This window comes from Ammospiza nelsoni, chromosome 5 (assembly GCF_027579445.1).
Source record: "Ammospiza nelsoni isolate bAmmNel1 chromosome 5, bAmmNel1.pri, whole genome shotgun sequence".
Taxonomy (NCBI): domain Eukaryota; kingdom Metazoa; phylum Chordata; class Aves; order Passeriformes; family Passerellidae; genus Ammospiza; species Ammospiza nelsoni.
In genome coordinates this window covers 46,193,787-46,214,306 of record NC_080637.1, presented here as the reverse complement: position 1 = coordinate 46,214,306, position 20,520 = coordinate 46,193,787, and the positions used below count along the sequence as shown (strand labels likewise).

At 35.5% G+C, this 20,520-nt stretch overlaps 1 protein-coding gene across 1 annotated transcript in view; it reads left to right on the top strand.

Moving 5' to 3' along the window:
- Nucleotides 1–20,520, top strand: part of ANKS1B (ankyrin repeat and sterile alpha motif domain containing 1B) — a 407,322-nt gene that overhangs the window by 193,822 nt on the left and 192,980 nt on the right. Inside the window, exons 13-14 of the mRNA XM_059471865.1 lie at nt 766–1,346; nt 3,253–3,325. Of these exons, the coding sequence (XP_059327848.1) occupies nt 766–1,346; nt 3,253–3,325 (654 nt within the window). The remainder of the gene's footprint in view (nt 1–765; nt 1,347–3,252; nt 3,326–20,520) is intronic.

The following is a 20,520-nucleotide window of genomic DNA, read 5'->3' as shown; positions in this document are numbered from 1 at the left end:
CCATTTTTCCCCCCTTCCTAGTTCTTTCAGCAACAAGCGTAAAAAAGAGTCACAAAATTTTAATAATCCACTCCAAACCTTGCCAAAGTAGGGCATTTTTCTGTGGTTTCTTTTTGTGTTTATGTATGTGCTAAGTTACATATTAAGTGTGTTTGAAAAGACTTGATTTTGTGTTCTTTTTTCCCAATGGTTACTATTACTATTCTCAAAAGTTCCTGAAAATAAAAACAGCACTCAAATCTATTCCTTAGAGACTGTCAGTAAAAAGGCATCATAGTGTAAATTCCCTATTATTATAAGGCTATAAAAAGAAAAATTACTAAGAATACTCGTGACAATAATGATTCTTCATGTATTTTACCACCTACAAACTACCTACCTAATTCATCATACTAAACTATATAATTTTTGCACATTTCAGCTCAATAGCAAATTAAAAGAGATATCATTAGCTGATGGAATAGCAATGGCCTATTTTATCTTATAAATTTGTTTTTTCATGGAGTCTTATATATAGCACTGAGCATTGTTGGCTATTCTTCTACCAGCAGATATTTTAGGATAAAATAGTCATATAGTCATATTTTAGATTTTTTTTTTAAGAGAATAATAAATCAGTTCATGGCATAGTTGACTTTTGTTTCATTACATAAGAATGTACCCAGCAGCATTAAAAAGTAATTTTGAGGGGAATAAGGATTTTTGTTTTTTTGTTTGCAGTATTTTAACACCCTTTAATGTTTACAAGGTTCTCTCTCATTTCAGAGCAACGTAGCCAGGGTGAAACATCGACTGAAAGTGAGCTTCCTGAAGGACACCCCGCTGAGCAGTTTGCAGGTTTACTTCATGGATCATCACCTGCGTGTGACCCACCTGAAAATCCACTGCAGCTGTACAGCAAAGTAAACCTGTGCAGTGGGCCACTGGAGAAAAGCATTTTGAGCAAGAGCGCAGCGCAGCAGATACAGCTACGGAAAGAGAGCACCTCTGATCCTCCTGTTAAGAAAAAAAAGCCACCAATTGTAAACAGAACCATATTTCATACTAAGAATAAACCAGCAGAAAATCATACCCTGGTTGGTGCACCAAGGGTCAGTGAACAATGGGTTATTAGCACTGGGGGATTTGTGGAGCGAGCGTGCACGCTGGGCAGAATACGATCTTTACCAAAGACCTTGCTGGAAATGCATTTGTGCAAAAATGTTTCAAAATCTGATTCTAATCTTATCACCCATCCACCAAATGATAAAAAAGCAAGAAGCAATTGGAGTGAACCCACGCCAAAGCCACAGTGCTCCAAAGGGAATTCAGAGAGAACACCTTCCTTCACATCAGAGTGGGAAGAAGTAAGTTTTTTTTCATTTTTTAATTACTATGGTCTTGTGAAGATACTGTTGTTGTTTTCAGTTTCATAGACAAAATAAAAAGTGAATATTCCACACTGCAAACTTCAGAGTGAATGTCACAGTGTACTGCATGGGAGTTCAACAGCTGGCACAAAATGCAAAGCATTTCTGTTCTAATGCTGCCCACTCAATAAAGTCTATTGTTTCCCTAGTGAATGAAGTTAACCAGAAGTAATTCTGCAACTTTTTGTAGCACTGAATTTATTGTCTACTAAAGCCCTCATCGCTGACAATAATAATGTTGGTAAAATCCTTAGTAACTGTGCCTTTTTTTTACACATTTGCTAATTATTTCCACTATGGCAGTGCCCATTAGCAAGAGCCAGGAGAAAATGGCAGCAATAGAGAGTTGATTGGGCATTCTACAAGCCCTCCTTATGTAGCATATCCTCTAAGTAGTGTGTAGCCTGTGTGCAAAATGCTTGGCACATACCTGGCTGCTGTGTGAATTGGGAATATCTTATAGCAGCAATGAATTCAGAACTACTAACAGAAATTTCCACACTGAATTTGTAGTGCACATGCTTGCCCTTATGAGAGATTTTATTTTGGGTTTGGAATTCAATTTAAATTAATTTTTAGATACCGTATGTTTAACTTTTTTCCCTGTGCTGAATTTCAAGAACGTAAATGGTTCTTCATAGACACAGAAGTACCCATCTCAGTGAGGTGAATTAAGAGTTTGAAATGTTTGGATCTTTGCTGCTCCTACAGAGAAGTGAGAATTTCTCTTTAAAACTACTACAGTGGGGAAATTCATCTATCTCCAGGGTGCTATTGCGTTCAGAAAGAACCCCGAGTTTGATTATGTGGTTGGTTATTTTTCTAGGAAAATGTTTCAAGCTAACCTAAGTGTCTGATTCGTTAGGGCATTTAAAGTCACTTTTGTAAGGGAAATACTCTCTCAGTGAAGATGTACTAAGGATATCAGGTTTTGATCTTTACAGCTTGGATATGTTATTATAAAATCCGGATTAGAATCAGGTACAGATTTGCCGTTCTACATGGTCATCAAGGTTTGATCTTAAACTTTAAAAAGTGCCATATATAAATGTATATATTTATGTCTAAAGTATAAATGCTTAATCTTCAGATTCTGTCATAATTTCCAGACTTTCTCCTGTCACCAGTGACTAATACATACTTTTCCTACTAGTCCTAATAGTAAGCTTAGTAAAATGTGTTTCTCTTTGTCTATCTTCTTAGTCCACAGCAACCTTTTGATTCACTTTTTGGTTTGTCCTGTTCTTACAGCACAAAAAATAGATACAGTGATTTTGACCTAGTAAGTTCAATGTGCCTTAGACACATGTGAGTAGGTTTTGGGACCAGTGCAGTGTTGTTTCACAGAGAATGTTGTTCTGTGATATGTGGGAACACAACTATGTTTCAATGTTTCATACTTATTTACTGCCCTTGGGGCAAATGGAAAGAAAAGAGGGCTAGGAAATTCTCTGGAAATATGAATTGAACAAATTATCTAATTGTGTGTATTTTAAATACTTTGGAACATACAAGATATTTTTTTTATTCATTAATATTGCTGCTTAAATAAACCACTACTGGCCATACCTAGATAATGAGAGTCATCAGTATGTAAGGAACTCTACCATGGAAAAACAAATACTAGTCCCAAGCCTTAGTTTTTACTAATATACAAAATTGCAAATCAAATTGCAATCTCCAAATCAAAGTGGAGTAATTAATTGTCTACCTTTCATTTATGCATTTTTGATTCTTTTTTTTCCTAATGAGGGTAATAATGCCATAAATCTATGCATGAAAAACTAAAATAAAATACTGAAGATGGGATCCCACAATTGTTTCACTGTTCTCTCTTTTGTAGATTGATAAAATCATGAGTTCAATAGATGCTGGAATTAATACTGGACTGGGGGAGATGAAAGATCACGCTACAAGTAAGGAAAAACAAGTAGCTATTGTTTATTTTGACGTAATTGTCCATAGGGAAACTGTGGATAAGACATTGCTAAGTAACCCACTGTGTTGAAATAATTTGTAGATATTTGAATAACCATGAACAGAATCTGTGTTGTTTACTGTTAGAGATGCATTAGGCCCAGTGTCCTGGAGCTGCTGCTTTAAATAGTATATTGGAGTCATTAATGTTGTTTTGAAATCTTACCAGAAAAAGTACTCCATTAATGTCTTTGTATTGAAGCCTTTCTTCCAGGGGGGTATTTTACAATCTTTTTCAGATGAGGTTTTGTTTGGAATGATGGAACTCTAGTATATATAATCCATTAAGTGCTGACACTTTTTTAAGTATTGTACTATATAATGCTGCTTCGAAGAAATATTTGTCACAGGGATGAAAATGTTGCTGACAGACAGTGACTGGTGTTAGCAATGATGGGAAAATTTGAAAACCTCTGCTACTAAGAACCCTAAGTCATGCTTAGCCTGTTGGTCTGTCAGCATAAACCTGTGCAACTGTGCTGATAAGAATTTTGAAAGCATTTTATTATGTCTTCTCCGTAACTCATGGAGGGAAAACTGACTTGCATGTCCAAATAATTTAGTCCTGAGGCAAAGCTGTGTTACTCAGCTGTACTGGTACATCCTTGCTAAAAATTGCATTGGGTTTATATATAGGGCAGGATGTTATGTACCTTATCACTTAAAACTGGGGAAAGGATATATTTGAACAACTGTCCATTTCATGGAACATTACATATATACAGGATGAAACTGTGTCTTATCAATTAAATATAATTGACACAGCTATTTTAACAGTAGCTTGCAGTGAAAAGGGATCTAGGATAAAGAGAAAATAACTAATTTGAATGCAAATATAATTGCAGATAAAACAAGCAAACTCAGCTTATTTTTTTTTCTAAAAAGAGTAAGGGACAATATCATGAGAAATGCTAGGCGTGTTCTGGCAGTCTGTTCGTTGTGCAACTTGCAATGTTGGAAAACAGAACTGTCCACAGACAAACTCCACATTAGGAGACAGTGAATAATTTCTGAAGATATGATAAATAATTCAGGGTTTTCTGTGTCTTATATTTTATCATAGTAATTGTACTGGGTCTGCTGGAGATGGAGTTATCTTTCCCACAGCAGCCTTCACAGTTCTTTGCATGGGTACCTAGAAAGGTGTTCACCTGTCAAACACCCGGGGCTCACCCAGCATCAAGGCTCTCTCCAACACTCCCCCCTCGCCAGTGGGAAGAGGGTGGGCAAGACCTTGGGAGAGAACATATCCAAGACAGCTGACTCAAGCTGCAAAGGAATGTTCCACACCATACAGGGCTGTACAGCAATAAAAGCTAAGAAAAAGGAGAGGGAGGCTGGATATCACCTCCTAATAGGAAGTAGAGAATAAATCTGTTGTTTTCCTTTGGTTTCACACAGACCTTTTCTTTTGTTGTATTAAACTGCCTTTATCTTGACCCAAGGGGTTTTTTTCTGTGTTATTCTCTCCTGTGCCCTGTCCTGCTCAGGGCAGTGATGGAGTGGCTTGCTGAGCACCTGGCATCCAGCCAGGGACAGCTTCCCACAGCAGCACACAGGCACCAAAGGCAAAATTGGGTGTAGGGTAAGAAGCTGCAGAGCAAGTAAAAGCCATGAAAGGGAGACAATACCAACAGTATATGTCTGACAATTTCCATATTTTGGTCATGTGTAAATACTACTCTATCTGTTGTTCCCATGACTGACTACTGCTTTTCATTTTTTACTTTTTTAAGATCAGAAAATACCTTACAACTCTTGTCATCAGCCATTTTGCACTTCTACTGCAAACTTAATTTTTCTTGACATAGAAATATGGCATTTGGGGTTTCAACCTTTGCAGATGGCAGAAGATCTACTCTTTGCTTCTTTTCCCAGAGTGGACATTAAGTCCTTACTTACTTTCTATTCAGTGTGCAGCTTTCTGAACACAAATATTTTTTTTCTTTCCTGTCAACTTCTTCACAGTCTTTAGCTAGTTTAGGATGATAATTTGATTTTGCTCTTAATTAAGTCATCAAGCTATGATCAATCGAAGTACAGCTATCTTTCCTTTAATTTTATCAGTTTTGCTTTACATGCAGCTTGCCATAACGACATGTCTTTCTACTATAGACCTGAATACATGCAGCTTCACATGTATGTCTTCCACTTTTCATTCCTTTTGGCCATTTCAAGATTTAGTCAAACACAATTTAGGCAGCAAAGCAAAGGGAACTATTATTGAATCAAATGAATTGCATGCATCAAACATGTTATGTGGGATTCACATTCTTTGAGCCTGAGAGAAGCAGAGAAAAGAATGATCAAAACAATTCTGATCTCATTTGCTGCACGTGTGTTGTGCCACAGTAGAATGCAATATGGAGACTGTTTACCCAAAGTGGTGGTGTTTTGTTTCCTTGGCCTGTCAGGGCCAAGTGCGTGTTCAGACTGTCGGTCAGCAGACAGTCACAAGATTTTGTTGAGTGCTTGTGCAGTTTCAGTTTAAATGCAGTATAATATAGTGTAATATAGTATAGAATAATATAATAAAGTAATTAATTAGCCTTCTAATATCAATAGAGTCAGATGCATCATTTCTCCCTGTAACGGGTCGCCTTGATTTACTATAATGTTAGACTTCAAGTACATTATTTTTTATTGGGTAAGTAATAACCAAGTAATAGATTATCTAGGAGGAAATAAGGAGTTCTTACTTCTCACTGCTAGCAGGCTTCTCCTTAAACATAGCACAATCAAAGGTAATGATCTGGCCTATGCTTAGGAATAAAAATTCAGTAGTATGGTATCACATAATATAATTTTGAAATACTTCATCAGTTTATGTATAAATATGAGAGATTTTAGTTTTTACTTGAATATATGTGGAAAAAGCTTATCTGTAAAGCTTAAAAATAATATTTTTAATGTTCAGAGTGTGTAAATCAAAGAAACTTCTGCTGTTGAACTGTAAGCATCTGGATCATTGAGCACATTATTCAAACAACTTCACTTGTCTAATAACTTTTTAGCAAGTAACAAAATTCCTGGTAATACTGAAGAGTAAACGTAGCTTCCGATGGAATCCTTCATTTTAGTGTTTGCTTAGTCCTGTACTTCATATTATACTTCAGTGTTTTCATGAACTGCTAATAAAAACAAAAATATATGAAATTCAAGCACAGATACTAGATCAATCAAAGATCTAAAGAGCTTTTTGTACTACATAGTATCTCATTCTTAGTGGAAAATATTTGAGAGGAAATATCTTGTATGCTCATAATTAAATAGCTTTATTTAAAATTAGACAATGATGACATCTTGTGATGAAATTCTTGAATAGACTTGCCAGAACTTTGGCCTATATTTTCCTACTGGTGGTATCTGGAAAGACTTCACTTGGATCTCCAGGGAAATCTCTTAAGAAGCAATTAGAGGAGCAGTAAAAGGAGAGATTCAAAACTGAGTATGCTCATGAGGATTTCATCCACAGTGTGCATTCAGGAACAAAAAAATTAAAGCAGAGCTTTCCATTTGGTAACAGAACAGGTACTGGAGGAGCAAACTTAAAACTGCAGAGAGGAAGATGACTGTTGATGTCCTCTGACTAATTAAAAGCAGGAGTGCTGACCAGGAAACAAGTAAGAACAACTCTTGATAACCGAAAAAAACCCCAAACACCAGCCCAAGGAATAAAAAATCCCTGGTACCCAGAGGAACTGAAAGGTGCTGCTGGCTACTGATCTTCTACTCAAGGTGATGTGGAAACATCTGCAACACCTGGCACTTAAATTATGGCTTATGGGTTTCTTCAAAAAGTCAAATTTTTCCAAATCACAAAGGATTCCACCAATCATTAGCATAGGATAAAGAATAATAATGCTAAAAATTATTTTGCTAAGAATTATCCTAGCAAATCAAACGTTCTTATCAAGCTCTGTGGCAGTGAATAAAGAAGTTGAAGATTCAAGATAAAGTCCAAGTCTAGCATCAGTCAGATAACACCCTAAATGTAGCTCTTGTCTCTCCTGAGAGAAATTTAAAATGAGAACCATTTGGCAAGAACAGAAATCATCATCTTAAATAACGCAACTTGAACATAGGTCTTGTCTCTGGGATGATTTAAAACAAGATTAAAGAAGTGACTAGAGAAAGTCATGGGTCAGTTTGCAAGGTATCTTAGCTTTTTGCATGCTAATGGTAGAATAACAAGGAACAGAGAAGAAATAACGGAAGAGTTAATGAGGAAAACAAGAATTAATTGAATATTACAACAAAATTTACATTGTAGGTACTTTATCATATATATCACAATAGTAGTACAGTCATATAGAAGCAGGGAAGAAGAGAGGAACTTTTGGCTTGTATTTCAAAATCAGTTGCTTTGAGATCTCAAAAATAGGATTAGATAGAGCTTTTAAATATCTGTTGGTGTCCAGGGAAGCAGTGAAGAATATATTTGTTGTTGAATCTTTTCCAAAGACATTGGACATTATAGTAATGGAAGTTTTTATTTGCAATTTTTGTGTAAGAAATTACACTGACAGGCTGCCCAGGGGAAAAAAAGCTAAAAAAGGTCGATATCAACAAATTCAAAGATTTAATTTTAAGAAATATATAGGGCACAGGTTTAAGACAAATCTGTGGGGGTTTCAATAGAAATCTACAAAAGACCGTAGTACAATCTTCCCCAATGTGAAAAGAAAGTGTAAAATACCAGCTGAGCTAAATTTTCATCTCTTCTTCCACCTTAGGCAAAATGAGGAAAATTTCTCTTAACTAAACATGGTGAAATAGCACATGTGTGTAGAGACGTGTCAAAAGTGCCAAAGCACTCATTGAGAAGCACGTAGCAAGATTTAATATAATATAATTATATTAGTGCATTAGTAGAAGAACAAAAAGATGTTCAGTACCTTAGAGAGCTCCTGGAGGAAAGGAAAGGAGTAGGAGCAGAGAGGGGAAAAGCACACCATGATTTTTTATTACATGAGTTTACTGTAGAGGTTGTTGGTGAATATATGACATCCACAGTTAATCCTAGAGCTAAAACCTCAATTGTAGATAAGGAAAGAACAAACTATATAGGTTAGGTTTCTTAACTGTCTGCAAAACTTAGGCCTATTAGTGACTTTCTGTGAGATTTCATGAGGGATGTGTCAGGTACCAGAAGACTAAATAAGAATAACATAGATCTTATCTTTAAAAGAGGAAAGAAAGAAGAACGTGGGGAATTATTTTCAATTAATAAACAAGTCAGTGAACAGATATACTTCTTTAAGTAGCTAGAAGAAATAAGTAATAAACAATATGGATTTGCCCAAGAGCAAGCCTATTAAAGCCATCTAATTCCCTTCTGGGAGTGGATAGGAAATATTAGGTAAGAGAAAAACAGTAGGTGTCCAGTATTTGGAATTCACTTAAGGTTTTGACACTGTCTCACCTGTTTTTCTTGCAGATTAATTAAGAAAGCATGAGCTTGATGAAAGTAATGGTAGGTCAGACAGATTAATCTTATTCGCAATGTCTAAATTCAGACTTCTGGAGTGTGGACTGCATTGAGCACATCTGAGCCATTAGTGCTGAGTTAGATAAGCAGGCATTTTTTTGTTATTGATCATCATGTCTAAATATCTGAAGCATGCAAAATGGCACTGGTGTCTTAGAGAAGCTCCTCAGGTGTAGCTGTCTAAAACTACCTAAAGTGCATTTTCCCTCTGTTCTGCAGGACAAGATCATAAAGGTGATACAGTGAAGCATCCAAATAGATTATTATTATTAGGAAGATTATAACGTTGGTTACATCCAGTAGCATCTGCAAGACTTTTGAATAGTTGCCAGAATGAGAAAAAATAACAGTTGGGATATAACTGACCTTGGCTTGAGTCAGAATGTAATAGATCACTGGTTATACCCCTTTGAGTCTATTTTGTAATGATTCTGTGACTACTGTGATAACATGATTTAGAAGGAGCCTATCTACAAAGTAAAGTAAAAAGAAGAAACACTAAAATTTCATATTTTCTTTGCCTAGTTATAAACTATTTTTTTCCAACAATAAGTCTTTCAAGACATACAAAGCAATAAACCTGTGTTAGTTGTAGCTTGGTAGCTGTTTGCAGGTATGTGACTCAGGGTTTACTTATATTTGCAAATCACTTGGATGGGAATAATACAAAATAATCTACTTCAAAAAAAAAGAACTAAAATAGGTAATGGATATCATATCATCATCATGATTAAAGCTAGCATTGTGTCAAATCACAGCAGTTAAAATAATGAGTAAGAAAATAATTGTTGAAAGTCATCAAAATAGTCAACAATCATTTTAGTTTTTTGAGAGAGTCACTTATGTCAAATATGTTCTAGTACATGGAGGGTGATTTACAGTTTTATAATTCTACTGATTGTAAATTCTGTTTTGGATGCTGTCCATAAATGCACTAAACAGTTGCTGTGTATATACAGGTCAGGATATTTTTGGTCAGCTGAGAATGTACCTACCCTTGAGTGCTCTCATTGTTCCACCTAGAGGCAGAAAGGGTAGAGTTTACTGAATTACCTTAATTTTCTTGATCTAAAGTTTTATTTTGAAACATACTGTCATGCTTTTTTTGTTACAGCTGAAATAAACAATTCTTATTCATTTAGGAAGATTGTATTTTACAGGGGTTTGTGTTGCCCTTTTGTGAGAGCAGTGCCTTTACCTGCGCTTGGAGATAATCCTAGCACCACTTGCAGCATCTCTGCCTTAATATCAATATCAAGGCTACAAACCTTGCTCAATGACACAGTCTGAGTGCTTGCCTTTCAAAGATTAATGTTGCATTTTCCTGGAAGGGGTATATGAAACAGAATCACACCACATGAGGAAAAAAAGACTTTCAATGAAGCTAGCAAATCTTGTGGAATATTTACTTTAGCAGTATGTATCCCCATGTGTACAGCTTCAGAGAGACTCATGAGTTGGCTCTTTTAGGGCTGCTTTGAAACCAGAAGGACTCTGGAATGCTGAAGGCTATGCCTGAGTTAACTGCACCAGCTGTATCTTGTTTGAAAGCAGGACTCTACTGCATTGTGCTGTATTCTGAATAAACCTACAATTCCATTTATGTCAAGTTTTTTGTACAAAGTCCTTATTGCTTCTCGATGTGCCCACTGTATGTTTGGGGTTCAATGTCATGTTGTCCAAACTTAATGCCAGGGACTGACAGTAGGTCACGGAGCACTGAATTAGAATACATTTTGTGGTGTTCTTTCTCAAATCTTCCATTTTAGGACAAAAGTTGTAGACAGTCATCCTATAAAAGTAATTTTCTTTGTTTACTTACCTTCTCTACTGATACAAACAAGGCTATTATTAATGATTTCTTTGCAGTATGGGGAAAATTTTAAGAAATTTTACTTTCCAGATTTGTGAGGGAAATGACTTTGAGCACAAAGGTGGGGAAAATAAAATACACGTGACTTCACCAGCTTAGGAAGAGATGGAATCAGGTGGGGCCACGTCCAGAAAAGCTGAGAAGAGTAAGGATTCATGTTGCACCCTGTACAGCTGTAAGACCCTTGAAATTGGGCAAAACCCTTGACTGCCTGAAGCTACATGCTTTGGTTTCCTGTCTTCCCCCTGTTCCACTGCCACTGCTCAGACATGAAGCCTTTATCATCCCTAGAGTGGTTCTGCCTATAAAAGCTAATGTATTAACTGAAAAGCCAAACTTTCTTTTAACAAATGAAGCCTTGTTAGGCTGTCCTTTTCTGTTTGCTGCCATATGGTTGCAGTTTTGGCAAAGTGGTTTTCCTCCAAAGCTGTTAATATCCTCCCTCCTCCAAGAGCTGAAAACAGATAAAATATAAGTACTTAAGGCAGAATTTTAATTGGATATGTGTAGGCATGTTGACATAAGGCAGATTTCACAGTGGTATATTATAGACTTAAAAGTATATATTTTTTTGTAATTTAGTTCCTGTTTTGCAGCATTTACCTTGTCCTTTTAAAATCTCAATTTGGTTAAAATAAGATCTTTATTAAAGTGGAGTTATTTAATAGAATTTAATAAAATGACCTATGAAATTTCTCACTGAGAAGGACACCTCTTAAGCTTATAGTTTTGAACTCATAACTATAATTTTGCAATAGCCAACCACAACAACCAGACAGTACAATAAGGATAACATCACTTCTCTCCCAACTTCCCTTTGAAGGGAAGCTGTGCAAGAAGACCAAAATACCTGTAATATCATAGCTGGCAAAAAAGACAGAAGGAACCTGACTCTGTAGCTGATGGGACGAGGCAGCTCCAGCAGCTGGTGTCTGCTGCCCGTGCTGTTTGATGCTTCCTCAATAGGAAATACACATGCAGTCTGAAATTACTAAGCTGCAAGTCTTTGAACTCTTTAGCAACAATTATAGGACTGCAGTTCAGGAAAGAGAGCCACACATTTGTGTTTGGTTCTGCCCTTCCTTGTATCCTGTCAACAGCTGGTGTGTGGAATTTTATTTGCAGTGGCAGAACAGCTGGGGGGAATTTGCATAACTAAAGTCCATATGCAATGTTACAGAAGGCAGAAGTGACTTTTCTTTCAGGTAAAACTGTTTTCAGTCAGTCCCACTCTTGTATGGAGCCTGTCACCCTCAGAACCCAGGAGCAAGGAGGTGTGCATGTGTGTGTGGCCAAGTTGCTTGTCCATGGTAACTTCTGTGTGTTGTGGTAGGCTGACTGTGGCATTCTTAGTGTATCTATTGGATTCCTTTTGATTAGGACAAGCAAGCTTTTTTTCCACAGGCCTTTAGGAATCAACCTTTGCTGTGGTATGGCCCTTTGGATCCAAAATTTTCTTCAGCGGCACTCATTTTTTTTGGTTCCTTTTCTCCGATATTTTAGGCCTTCCTTTTGGAATAACAAAAAGATGAATATCACATGCAATGTGCTGTAATGTTGTTGCTGTAGTGCAGGGTCTTCTGCTGATAAATTGTCTGAGCTGTTGTTTTATCAGAGCACACTCCTCCTCCTGACAGGAACATATTCCCTAGTGTTTTACCACTGCCAGCAGTGTCCTTGATTATCAGAACAGACCATGCCTTTAACTCTTTGAGGCACTGTGTCTTCACATATGCATTTCTGCCCCTGCATTATTCATACCAATCTTTCTATTTCTGTCAATAATATCTTCATTTCAAATTATTTGAATGGCAACTTAAATCTATGCAATCATCTAGATTATAAAATAGTGGAGAACAGAAGGCATATAGCTATAAAATATTAGGAAGAAATATTTTTAGCATTTATTTACTGAGGACATGATAGTCCTAATGTATTGCATGTCACTGAACTTACCTAAAAATCATATAAATTCTACAGAATTTATCACATACATTTGGGGTATTTTTTTTTTTTTACTTCTACATCATAAAAACCTAAACAAGAGATAAAAATGTATCTGTTTTAATGATGTATTTAGTCCCAAAACAAACCTTACAGTAACTGGGTGAACTGCAAGATAATTGTAGAGCTTTTAGCTATGTTTTATAACAAATGCAATGGGAGTTGGATGCAAAAGCTGCAGGCATTTATTTTATTTTCTTATACTCAAGTATTCCTATTGTATTAGCAATTTTACCCTGTAGTGTCTTAAATGTAATATTCAGCTCTATATTCTTCATAAACCATTTTTTTGAAACAGCCTACTACAACAGAAGACTCAGGCCAAGCTGAAAATAGAGTAAAAATGTAAGTCATTGGACCATATTTATCAAAGTAGTCTTTAACTCTGATACATTTTCTTTTTACATTTCCACTCTTTCTATTTAGCTTTTATCTCTGTCCATGCTTTTTCTGTTCAGTTAGGCTTCTTTTTCCAAAACTGTTGCAAAGCAATTCAGTCTTTATATTCACAGACTTGGATAAATGATTTCTGTCACATCCCTTCTAGAAGGAATAGAGAATATTGATAGCAAACAAAGAAACTTAGGAAAATGGAACTATAATGTCATAAATATTGACATCCATCAGACAGTAAATGTATAGCTTAATTTTTGTCAGTTTTGGCGTAGTCTACTACTGGCTGTCAGACCTGGTCTGCAGCAGGACTGCTTGAACAGAGGAGTCTTCTACAAACTCTCTTTTAACTGCAGGATTGACATGTCATTTTGACTGACTTATATGCTGGGACTTTTCAGTGGTACTTTCCCACATCAGATGTCAAAACAGCATAGGAAATTAAGGCCCTATTTCAATACTGAAATTTTCTCCTTTTTAAAAAATAAAAATTAAAACCATCAGCAGTCTGGTCTGCTGTACCATTATTTCTGAGAAACCAAACATTTTTCCCCTCACAGAATACAAACAATGTATTCTTCTTTGGAAAATTTTGACGGATCTAAAGGGTTTTTTTTTAATTTTCTAGAAGTACTTATTCTCAGAAAGAGGAATGCATGCTGAATCCCTACCATGTCTTCTTTTATTTTATTTTTAAACTAATAGCTGGTCCACCCATTCTATTGTTAATGTGGTTTAAAAAGAAGTCTTTGTGACCACACACACATTGAGTTTGAATGCTACTCAAATCTGTGGAAATTCAAATAGTCTGCTTACCACTATTATTAAAGCCTTCTTTCAGTATTTTTAAAATATTCTCAAATTATATAATTTCCTTCTAGAAGAAGTGAGAGATATTGAGTTATAAAGAAGATGTGTATGTTGATACGTCATGATATAGAGCTATATTATATACACTTCCACTATGTTTTTTGAGGTAGAGTGCAGAATGGCATGAATACATAGAATGCAAGACAGAAAATCAGATTTTCAGTGACTTCCAAGGGCATGAAGCTCAGAAATACTGACAAATAATAGTAAAATGGAGAGTTCAGTAGTAGGATGTTTAAGTATGTTTGGGGTCAGTGCTTAGAAAAATTGTCTATGTTTCTCTACAGAAAATCAAAAGGTAAGTGAATAAAAGTTATTCTCACTTTAAAAGTTTCAATATACCTGCCTAGGGCCCTAATCTTGCAAAATCACACTGATAAAAAAATCATGTTAGATCTCAAATTAGTTTGTTGTGAAAGTTGCTTAAAAAATAGTATTGCTCACATTACGTCCTGGGTTCTATTTGTAGTAAATGCGTTCCTAACACTTAGGTGGATTTAAAAACATTTCTGAGGATGATGTCAATGCTGCACTCTGCTCTTCCTGGTCAATTCTCTCATCTGTCAGACCAGTCCCTCAGGTCACTGAGATGTATAGAATTTATCTTTTCCCACCATGGGGTTGAATATATGTCTAAGCTTTTCCCATCTAGATAAGAGATAAAAGGATCAACCAAGGAAGATTATGGGATTCAGAACTTGAAAAAAAAAAAAATTGAAACACTTTCAAAGTTATTTCCAGTAAAACTGAGGTCTTGCCTGTTTCTCCACTGAACCACAATGGTGTGGGGGAAGTTTCCACTTCCACTTTCCACCATTCCACTCTACAAAAACACTTTGGCTGTATTTCACAAAGTTAATGCCAGAGTGCTTGCTGGTGTGCATAAAGTAGCAAGCCAACAATGCCCTCATTCTATAATGCTCTAATAATCATCCTACTGTAATTCCAGAGGTTAAGAGATATTTTTTTCAAGACATGATAAATTATATGAAAAGAATTATCAGATTACTTGAAAGCTTTAGAAATCACATGTTTAAGTCCTAATGTTTAATCTGAACCTTTCAACTATTTAGCCACTTACACACATGTATGTTAATATATTATTCCATTTGTTTGACTAAATTGAACAGCGTTTATTTCTAAAGCAGAATCAAATTCAATACCAGGTTGAAAAAACATATGCAGAATAGGAATCAGCACATCAATGGAATTAAAAATATCTCATGAAAAATGAGGCTTTTGCAGCCTGTGGCCAGAAAATACTTTAAAGGCAGCAGAATATTCCTAACTTCCAAAATCGGTTTTACAGATTTGGCTTTAATAATCAATTTGTTATTTTCATGTGTGATTTCTAGTGGCAAATCTCTAAAACTTTGTTCAGTATCTCTGGCAGTGTTTTGTATGAAACGCTAGGAGTGTTACTCTCAAAAATATGTTAGGGTTGGAGATGTTGTGGCAAGTGAGACTATGATGAAGTTTATCTTTCATAAATAATATAGAGATCTAAGTCTACTAAAACTGTATTAATAGTGGTTTCTTGAAAATTCAGCTGATTCACTCATATTTCCTTCTAGTAGTCCTTGGATTTAAATAGATATGAATCTTTGGACTAATATTTCTAGTAATCACATTTTGAGTAATCACAAGAACATCACATGCTAGTTGAAAAATCATTGGCTTATTATAGAATTTACAGCACACCAAATTGTTTCTAGTTTTCATTCCACCTACAGAAAATGAAGTAATTCAGAATATTGAACTTATTAAAGGGAGTTCATTTACTTTCTAACCCAGACTGTTAACCTGAGTTCATTATTTTAATGCTAGGATCAGTATTTTCTTGTTTCATTTCCCTGTATTCAGGAAGGTATTGCATCAGAATGCCTTCACATCCTTGAAAAATTATTTGTGATATGCTACTCACCAGCCCTACAACGTAACTCATGATAACAGGAATTTTACAAAACTGTTTTTCTGCTTTTATCCATTACTGCTCTTTATTTTAGGTTATTGTATTATTACAATTCTGAGAATGGCTGAGGTTGAATTATTGATTGATAATGTGAATTTCCATTAAATGCTAAAAATAGTGTTTAGTCTAAAGTTGTTCTGGAAACTACTTCTAAAGTGCATTTATTATTCATTGACAATAAATACTTGCACTTCATGTGTGAGTTTAGATAAATATTTCTTACAAACTCTGTTGTTTGCTTTTCTATTTACACAGTATGATGGCCTATCTCAGTTACTTTGTGCTACTTTTGTTTTCTGCTAGGCTATTTGAAGTGTTTCATAGAGCACAATTCTAAAGAATACATTATTTTGTCAGTACACAAATCCCCCTATTTGTGTATCAAGTATGGCATATTTATAGAGCCCAGCCATTCTTCTCAAATTTGTGCAAGAAGAAAATCCATGTACTTGAAAATTTTGAAATGAGTAGCAAGAAATGTGGCTAAACAGCTCTAAACCAGAATGTGAGGCTACATGTAGGTGTTGGGTTTGCTTATTAAACCACCTCCAGTTTTGGTACACTTTGTAGTATAGGAAATAATCATTAACCTGCAATAATCTTTATAAAATATTGGTGGAACTAGTCTGATCAGTGCATTTTCAGCTAATCTGTACCTGCAGGACCACTTGAGCTCAAGTTGAGATCCTTTAGCCTTGACAAATGAACTAGGTAAGGAATCATTCCTGGAATGCATTTTGTGAAACTTGTCTGAAGAGTTGCATCTGTATCATTCCAATTTCTAAAACAAAAGGCCGTGCAGGACTAAGTACAATTCCATTAGAGGTATTTGCAGTGTTGTAAACGTCAGCACAGATCCTTGAAACAAGACCCCAGGCTCCAGAGCTGGGAGAGTGAGAATAGAGCCGTTGGCATGAGGGAGCTCACAGACAGGATGAACTGGGTTTATATAAGCTCATCCATATGCAAACAGTCCAGTGAGTTGCCAGAGCTGTGCCAGCATGCCACCCACTCAAGTAACGTCTTTATTATTCATTGAAAGATGCTGCAGTTTTCTTGTGGAGCTGCAGAGCCTGTGTTAGCAGGAGATAAATATTACAGAAGGTGGTTATAGAGTTTGTGTGTAATAAGGCAAGTTCCTGTGGAGAACCTGACTTTTTGTCAGGAAGAGAGGTGGATAGTTATTCCCTAAAAAGCAAGGAGATGTCTGCCCCTGCTGGGCAGAGCCAGGCGCTGGTGGCACACTCCACTGACCACTGAAGTTAAGTTAGTATTACCTGAAATACCAAATACAACCTACTCTTAACTTGAAAGAAATCTTGAGGTAGTTTAACCTCAGATATGCTATTTCATTTTTAAATTAATTCTTTTTCTTAACCTGTTTTAAAAGATTTGAAAGGGGAAGTGGGAGAAAAATATTAGAAAATGAAAAAAAACTGATGTGAAACAAAACAATAAATTGTAGTAGCTGGAGGTGAAGGATGACGAAAGAGCAAATGACCATAATTTACAAGAACAAGAAGTGAGCTAACCAGGGAGCATAGAAAATTAATTATAAAATGAAGTTAGAAAGAATAGAAAGGAGAGAAGGGAATTTACCTGATCAGCTGTTCAAAGGAGAAGTTCACTCTGAAATCTGGTGCACTGGGGGCAAGGAAGCCTCTGAACCCAGCTAGGCAAAAGAAAAAAAAGTGCCACACTGTCTCAGGTTGAATCTGATTTATAAAATAACCTCAGGAGAAATCTTTAATCTTCCATCATGTATAATTTCACTCTTCAGAATTTCAAAAATATGTGTCAGTAAATGCTTCTCATTTCCACAGCTCTTCACAGGACCTTGCAGCACTTACCAAATCTATGAAATCAAGGCTATAGATTATTCAACAGCTGTATATAACTTCTTGAGATATCTCTGTGCAGATATCTATTTTTGAGCACTTTCTTCAAATAGTTCTCTGTTACCCAGTTCTGTGTTACCTAGTTCTGCTTGTTTGCTAGTCCAGTGTTGCTTAGCACAGAGCTGTAAAAAGACTTGCTCAAATTTGAAATTACATAAATTTGGGTTTATGGTGCCAGGAATTATAGGATAAAGGGTTGAGCTTCCTTAGTATTTTTAGCAAGACTATGTAGTATACATTTTTTATATACATGCACTCAGTGTACTATCTTTTAACAGTAGTCTAAAATTTTTACTGAATTAAGTAAAATATTTTGATTGGTCATGGTGTCATGTAAATTTTCAAGGGGATTTTTTTTTCCTTACTAGACGAAAGCAGTGAAAATGATTACTCATAGGTGGTGAGTGTAGTGTTACTATTATCCCATAAAACTTCCCAAGAAAAGGACAGAAATTGCTCTGAGACAATAACTCCTTTTTTCAGAAAATATTATTAACTTCCATTGAAGTCAGAATAAGGATGACTCTTTCTTAGACCATATTTCAACCACCAAACTGCCAGAAAAATACATAAAGGACAATTAAGCATAAGGACACTTTCTCTTTCAGAAAGACATTTAGCTGCAAATTGCTGGAAACTAGGAAAATGCTAGGAAAGGATTGCTGAATGTCCATCTTATTCTTATGCTCTTCTGCAGGCATCTAATAGTAGCCACTGTGATTGAAGCTGGTGAATGATGAAGCTAGATGAGCTAGATGAAGCTGTGCTCTGATCCAATGCAGTTGATCCTGTGGTCTTGCAGTAAAACATCCATCTGATCTTAACTTGTGATTCAGTAGCAGCATCTTGTATTGTAAGCCAAGGATATACATCTGACTGAAGCCGTACATGTTACAATGCTATATAATGTATATATATATATATATATATATATATATATATATATATTTGATTATCCCAATGTCTTTAGAAAAAGAAATCCCCAAAATCTATTAATTTAAAATAGAAAATCAAAATCTGGAAAGACTAACTGTATCTCAAGCAGTCTTGATGCATGGTAATATATGTTACCAAATACGATAGATAGATAGATAGATAGATAGATAGATAGATAGATAGATAGATAGATAGATATAGATATTTTTCTGCATTATGATAATAACATTCTTGAATAGAAATGAGTCCTAGTCCAGTGGCTGTGCTCTAGAAAACAGGTATTTTAGTTTTCCAATAAAATCAACAGGTATTTTAGTTTTCCAATAAAATCTGCTCCTCATTGACTGAACAGCATGCATTCTGAGGGAGGCTAAATTAAAGTTGTCAAAGCAATCAACTGAACATGAAAAATATTCTAACTTTGAAGTGTCTGTGATAAATGTATGTTTCATGATACAGTGGAGTACTTTGAGCTGTTCCTGGGTAAATAATACATCAACAGTCAGAAATGCAAACATGTAGAAGGGCCAGTGTGTTTCACAAAGTACAGGTCACCGCTGACAAATCATCTGTCAACTAAAATGAATTTTCCTTGTTGACTTTGAGGTTATAGTTATTAAAGATACAGCACTTACACAGTGGTAATGTAGAGTTATAATCAATATTGGTATAAAAATCAGAAAAGAGCTGTGAGGATGATTTTTCCTAGTCACTGAGGGTTTTTCCATTAGCTTGATTAACTGTGATCTGAGAGCTATTTTTGTGAGTTCTGAGCCACACATAAGCAATGGAATGTAACCTTTAGATCATAGATACTAGATAGTGTTACTTAAATTCAAGCTGTCCCTGTTGATTTTGTTTTGTTTCTGTATATGCCATGAAAAATGTCTCTAAAAGCACTTTCAGAGAAATATTCAGCATCACCAAATATTATTATCCACAGTGCCATCATCATCCAAAGAGCCAGGCTGCTGAGAGAAGTTATATATTTTATGCAAGGCATCCATTTTTTTCAGAGTTTCATGAAAAAGATAATTTAAAATCTCTAAACTTTTGGGGCTGCCTTATAGTATAACTGAAATGCATGAGATAAACCAGAATCCTTCATACCTTTCTTGGAACCTAGGATGCTTCTCCCATAATAAACTTTATTTGTAGTAATCTGTTGGATGTTTGGTGTAGTTTTTCTCATACACTGTCCTGTTCCTAGCTATCCTTATGTCCTCTCAGGGATACATGCATTAGGTTAGTTTATTCACTAGAACACCCTGCCATGCTAACTGCTGTCACAATGTAGACAGGTAACCTTTGTATCTGCCTGAAGTCATAAATACAGAAATAATATTCTATTTAACTTTATACGAAGCTGAAAGCTTTAATTAAAAAAAAAAAAGTTTTCAGTGCTTATTGTAGCATCAATTTCTTTTCCAGCTTTGCTAAACTTACCTGCCAGCTTACTTAAATGATTCATTTTTTCACATTCTCTACTCAAGAATTTTTTGGTCACTACTAGTCACCACTAAAATACTCCACTTTTTGTTTCCTTAGCACCAGAAGGGTTTAAGTTTAGCGATGTTTAACAGTTATTCACATATCAAAAATGAATTGTTTAAAATATTCTGTTCATAATGATTCTCCTCAGTCAAAAAACAAAAAACAGTCAAGAAAAATTCATATTGCTAACAGTAGAAAAAATA